Source organism: Austrofundulus limnaeus, unplaced genomic scaffold (genome assembly GCF_001266775.1).
Source record: "Austrofundulus limnaeus strain Quisiro unplaced genomic scaffold, Austrofundulus_limnaeus-1.0 Scaffold315, whole genome shotgun sequence".
NCBI lineage: Eukaryota > Metazoa > Chordata > Actinopteri > Cyprinodontiformes > Rivulidae > Austrofundulus > Austrofundulus limnaeus.
This window is the reverse complement of record NW_013952717.1, coordinates 572,989-579,494: the sequence shown is the minus strand read 5'-3', so window position 1 is coordinate 579,494 and position 6,506 is coordinate 572,989. Positions and strand designations below refer to the sequence as shown.

At 41.1% G+C, this 6,506-nt stretch overlaps 1 protein-coding gene across 1 annotated transcript in view; it reads left to right on the top strand.

The window, feature by feature from the left end:
• The window catches only part of kcnq3 (potassium voltage-gated channel, KQT-like subfamily, member 3), a gene marked incomplete in the record, with an annotated part of 58,210 nt that extends 51,793 nt beyond the window's left edge, over positions 1–6,417 (top strand). The window contains 6 exon segments of the mRNA XM_014022006.1: positions 621–814; positions 882–987; positions 3,319–3,450; positions 3,521–3,616; positions 3,691–3,778; positions 5,205–6,417. Coding sequence (XP_013877460.1) covers positions 621–814; positions 882–987; positions 3,319–3,450; positions 3,521–3,616; positions 3,691–3,778; positions 5,205–5,831 — 1,243 coding nt within the window.
• Positions 6,418–6,506: the final 89 nt, after the last annotated feature.

The following is a 6,506-nucleotide window of genomic DNA, read 5'->3' as shown; positions in this document are numbered from 1 at the left end:
GTATATACATATATATATATGTATATACTGTTTTTAAATTGTTGAAATGGCATTGTGGCTAATTTTAGCTGGGGAGCTAATGCTACATTTAATTTGGTAATAATGTGTAAATATATGGAGTTATCTTCAGAGCTAATGTTAGCTGGGGAGCTAATTTTACTAGCTTGAGAGCTAATGCTACATTTAATTTGCTAATAATTAATTAATTAGCTAATAATCTTAGCTTTACTGTATACTACATTTAAATTAGCAATATGGTATTAGTTTCAGAGCTAATGTTAGCTGGGGAGCTAATAATATTAGCTCGGAAGCTAATGAAACATTTTATGGTCATAGCTCTAATAATTTTAGCTTAAGTGCATGCTGTATTTAAATTGATAAAATGACATTAGCTTCAGAGCTAATGCTAGCTGGGGAGCTAACGGCATGCTCCAGATGTAATCGGTCTAAACATCACGGTTGATGGTTTGTGCTCAGGTCCAGATTTATAGGACCTAAAGTGGATTATTGTTTTAAGATGAACACATTTCACTAAATGTTTCTGGTTCTGATTGGGCTGGGCCTGACCAGAACCGCCTGTCTATAATCTCTGTTGATCCGTGTCTTCTGTCCTCCTCCAGCCAGAAGGTAAGTTTACTGGAGCGGGTTCGTCAGTCCAACCCAAGACCGTCTGTGGTGATGAGCAAGAAACCCCTGGCTGAGTCTGTAGAGGATAGTCCCTCCAAAGAGCCCAAACCCGCCGGGTTCAGTAACCGGGAACGCTTCCGGACCGCCTTCCGTATGAAGGCCTCCACCCTGCGTCAGAGCTCTGAAGGTCAGGAGAAGTACAGAAGCTCTGGAGGAAGACGAGCAGATAGAAAATGTTTCTGTTTTTCTCTCAGATACTGGAGCCCTGCAGGACCCAGCCTTAGAGGATCGAGGGTTCCCCCCAGAGATCCTCCTGGAGGAGATGATCCCGACCCTGAAACTGGTCATCAGGGCGGTCAGGTCAGCAGCTAACTGTCCTGACGGGCAGATGGATGGGATTTATTTTTGTTTTCTTAAAAACACAAAGAAACTAAAGTCATGGTGGATTTTAAAGGCTGAGCTCTGTTCCAAACCAAGCGCTAGTCTTAGCACCGCTAACACTAATCTGCTAAACAGGTAAAAAATTAGTGGAAGCTAATGCTAATGGCTAAGATGACAGCAGGTTTTCTTCTCTTTCTAGTTGAAGACTAGTGTGACAGACACGAGCCTGTTCTCAGTTTTCTATTGGTTTAATTTAAAGGTGGGCGGGATCACCTGTGGCAAATCAGCCAATCAAAACCAGAGTTAGAGGTTTCCTGTACTTTCAGGATAAAATAACTTCTTTTATGGAGTTTGTGGTTTTATAAATAACATTTGGAGTTAGCCAAACAGCAAATAACAATACTTTCTCTACCATATTTTTTTACATAATGACTTTAAATATTGTTAATTGTAATTTTATTTCTTTTTGACGCTCTTAGTTTGAAGTTTAGCTGCTAAAGATGCTACATGCTAACACACAGTACCTGACACATCCTTGCTTGTNGTAATTTTATTTCTTTTTGACGCTCTTAGTTTGAAGTTTAGCTGCTAAAGATGCTACATGCTAACACACAGTACCTGACACATCCTTGCTTGTAAAAGTTAGTTTTTATTTAATTCAGGATAAACAATATAAAAATAAATTGTGATTTTTTTTAAATGGACTTAAAATCAGCAGAACCTAAATTTCTGGTAACGTTTTGCAAAGTTAGCCAAAAAGCTAACCAGGAAATGAGAAGCTAGTTCTATTAGCGCATTAGCTGAATTTTTCTTTTACACGACTTTAACTTGTTGCATTTCAAAGACGTTTTAAATTAAGCTGCATCAGTTATTTGATCAGGTTTTAATTTTTATAAAAGAGTTCAGGGTTTTGGTTTGTGGTTCAGTTTTTCCTACCGCAGATCTCAGACCRGCAGGTTTTGGTGGATCTATAGACCCCAGCTGACATAAAGCAGGAACTCAATCTGACGTTAGGATCTGTCAGATGAGTGATTCGCTCTGTGAAAGTCCTCCTTCCTTCCACTCCTTTATGTGCGGGCTGAATGGCTCTCTGAAAAGGATGCTCGGACCCGAAGGGTTTTGGTTTCAGGACCCAAGACTTTGTGCCAAAGGTGGAACCTGGAGCAGCGGGAACCGTTTAGACCTGTGAGGGACAAAGGGAACAGCTCAGTGGGTGGTAGAGAACTCATCTTTCTCAGGTTTTTAAACTCTGTAGGGTTTTTTTTTTGTTCAGTTTAAGAGTCTTGGACCAGATTGGACCTGGGTTTGAAGGAATCAGTTTAGACGGATCAGGACACCTTAAGATCACTTCCTGTTTAATCTACCCTTAAAGTGCCTGTGACATCAATTTTTTAAATAAACATGAATGCATTTTTTGGAAAGACAACATTGACAACATGTGGCAAAACTAATTTCACGTGGCTGAGATGAACGGTTGTTGAGACATTCGCATGTGAAGAAACAGGAAGTGATGTCAAAGGGGAATGTCTGCATGTAAACAGAGCGATGTTATAAAAGCTAACAAAACAGACTGTAGAGAAGGATCTGTTTCTTTAGATTATTTTTTAGTTGCTGTCAAAGAGAGACGAAGAAGAGTTAAAGTTCAAATAACTTTGTTTTAATAGAGACCAGCAAGTTTATTTTAATGAGTTCCCCTTTGATGTCACTTCCTGTTTCACGTTTGCTGAGCCAAATTCTAAAGAAAATAGGGCAATTATGTGACAAAATGGGTAAAATCATGTGTACTGTGGCAATTTTCTTAAGTACGTATAAAGATGCTTTGTTTGACTTATTGCATTTAAAGGATAGGCTGTCACAGGCTCTTTAAACCAGCGGTTCAGAACCAAGACCCCCTACTGGGTCACAAAACCAGACTGGAACCATGGGATTATTGCGTAATCAGACCTGCTTTTTTAAAATTTTATTCAGTTATGTAASGTGGAACATCTAAAGAACATTAACTGTTATAAAGTTAAAGAACAGAACAAGGTTTAAAGCTACAAAAATAGAATAGAATAGAAACAGCCTTTATTGTCCCGCGCGGGGAAATTCCGGATGCTAACTTAAATAACTTAAATGCTAACTTAGCTAAAGCTAATCAACTTCAGCTAAAACAAAACGGCTAAATTTATACTGAGGTCATCTCCAACACAAAGCCCTAACGTTTACAAATCCTGCAGCTTTAGGACGTTACATCATGTTTGAGCAAAAATAAAAAATWAATCCTTCCGGGACCTTCGTCCAGTCCTGATCCTGGACTTTGTTCTCCAGGATCATGCAGTTCCTCCTGAACAAGAAGCGGTTTAAGGAAACTCTGAGGCCTTACGACGTCAAAGACGTGATCGAGCAGTACTCTGCCGGACACCTGGACATGCTCTGCAGGATCAAATACCTCCAGACCAGGTGAGTGTCCGGTTACAGGTGAAAGGGGGCGGGGTTAGGTCAGTAAATAACCTGTCTCTTCTTTAAAAAGGATCGACATGATTCTGGCCCCTGGACCTCTCCTCACCCCTAAAAGCAAGAAGACCCAGAAAACTCCCTTTAACTACCCGTCCAGTCAGTCGCCCAGGTACTCCTCACCTGACTGAAAYACCTGACGCTCTAACGAGAGGTTTGGTTTCTTAAAAACACGTTTCGTTCCAGGCATGAGTCCTACTTAGCCAAAGCCACCTCCATGCCAGATGCTGAGGACCAAAGCATGATGGGTAGATTTGTCAGGGTGGAGCGACAGGTGAGGACCAGAACCAGGTTTTACACAAACACCTGAACAACACAATTTAATTATTACAAAATTCATACGACAAATGATTAACTCAAACACCCAACAGAAGAAAGGACAAAGAATAAAGTTTTATACAATCGCACTTTAACTTTTAGGATTTTTACTCTAAATGTTTTAATTGACAGACGTTTTCATGGAACATAAAGTTTGCTCAAAAACCTTTTTTGAAACTAAAAAACTGAAACACATTGTTTTTGATTATATGATAAAACAGCATGCCATATATTTAATAAAAAATGCAATGGCCTGTCATATTTTTTTACTAAATGATAAAACAGCCTACCATGTATTTAATAAATGATGCAATGGCCTGCCATATTTTTATTAAATGATAAAACAGCCTGCCATGTTTTATTTAATGATGCAATGGCCTGTCATATTTTTAAATGATAAAACAGCCTGCCATATATTTAATTAATGATGCAATGGCCTGTCATATTTTTATTAAATGATAAAACTGCCTGCCATATGTTTAATCAATGATGCAATGGCCTGTCATATTTTTATTAAATGATAAAACAGGCTGCCATATATTTAATAATCAATGCAATGGCCTGTCATATTTTTATTAAATGATAAAACAGCCTGCCATATATGTAATTAATGATGCCATGGCCTGTCATATTTTTTATTAAATGATAAAACTGCCTACCATATATTTAATTAATGATGCAATGGCCTGTCATATTTTTTAAATGATAAAACAGCCTGCCATATGTTTAATAATCAATGCAATGGCCTGTCATATTTTTATTAAATGATAAAACAGCCTGCCATATATTTAATAATCAATGCAATGGCCTGTCATATTTTTATTAAATGATAAAACAGCCTGCCATATTTTTAATTAATGATGCAATGGCCTGTCATATTTTTATTAAATGATAATACTGCCTACCATATATTTAATCAATGATGCAATGGCTGTCATATTTTTATTAAATGATAAAACTGCCTACCATATGTTTAATCAATGATGCAATGGCCTGTCATCTTTATATTATATGTTGTAAAGGCCTGTCATATTTTTAAATGATAAAACAGCCTGCCATATATTTAATAATCAATGCAATGGCCTGTCATATTTTTATTAAATGATAAAAYAGCCTGCCATATATGTAATTAATGATGCAATGGCCTGTCATATTTTTATTATATGATTTAACAGCCTGCCATATTTTTTATTTTACGATTCTGCCTGCCGTAGATTATGTGACACAACTGCATGCCGTACAGGTTTAATTACACACTTAGTTTTAAACTTTATTTTTATTTTTTCAGTTTGAATTTTTCTTTTGCTGCAAACATTTCTTTTCTGTTTTAAATAAACAGATTCTACAGAATTAATAACTTTTGTTGKAAACGTCCGCTGCAGGTGGAGGACATGGAGAAGAAGCTGGACTTCCTGGTGGACATGCACATCCAGCACACGGAGCACCTGCAGGTGGACTCGGCCGGCACCGCCCGCATGACCCTGGAGGCCTGCGACTCCACGATGAACGGTGAGATCCGGCAGGTTTTCCTCAACTACGCCGAGGTTTTCCCGCCGCTGTCGTACCAGGTGCCCGTCAGGAAGGTGGGCCTGAGCTGCAGCCGAGGGGGCGGAGCGGCGGGAACCCGTCCTCCGGGCGCCGTCGCCACGTACACGGAGCGACCCACCGTGCTCCCCATCAGTTCCCTGCAGGACCTGTCGGCGGGGCCGGGCAGGACCATGGGGGGGCGGGGGGGCGACTCGCCGCTCTCCATGCTGTCGGTGAACCACGAGGAGCTGGAGCGCTCGCCCAGCGGCTTCAGCATTTCTGGGGAGCGGGAAGGGGCGGACCTGTCCATGGGGACCGGGATGGCGACGGGCGAGGCCAGCTGGACCAGACCCAGACCCAGCTACCTGGCGGAGGGGGAGACTGACACGGACACGGAYCCCTTCACGCCCAGTGGGGGGGCCATGCCCCTCTCCTCCACGGGGGAGGGGTTTGGAGACTCTGAGTGGAACACGCCTCCCTGAGGGGCCTCCCGTAAATCCGTCTGTAAGACCCTCACTCCAACCCGAGAAACGTCTGGGTCCACGCCGCTCCGTTGGGCCGAACCTTCAGGATGAGGGCGGGTTTTATCTGCCCCGATGCTGCAGGTCCAACAGGGACCACCGGTCCAGACAGAGCGTGGCGTCTGCCTGGGGGAAAACAAAAAAACAAAAACAGTTTGTAAAAAAAAACAACTCTGTACAGGACTCCACAAAAATCTATCTGGATTAAAAAAACATTATTCTACATATTATATACACCCAAAAGCTTTACTGCTGCAAAGCCACGCGCACTGCATGTACCGCATGCACGTTTAGTGTAGACGCCGCAAAACTTCAGGACACCGAGACAAGGAAGAGCCCAGAGCTACATTTACCTGCTATGCCATTTTCTAACACCTGTTTTTATATGAACACATCCTCATTGTTTCTGCACGGTTTGCATGACGACGCACCATTTCAGGAGGCGGAGAGCAGAACCTGGAACCAGAAGTCTCCTGTTTGTTTTACACTGATGTCATGTTTGTTTTACACTGATGTCATGTTTGTTTTACACTGATGTCATGTTTGTTTTACGCTGATGTCATGTTTGTTTTACACTGATGTCATGTTTGTTTTACGCTGATGTCATGTTTGTTTTACGGTGATGTCATGTTTGTT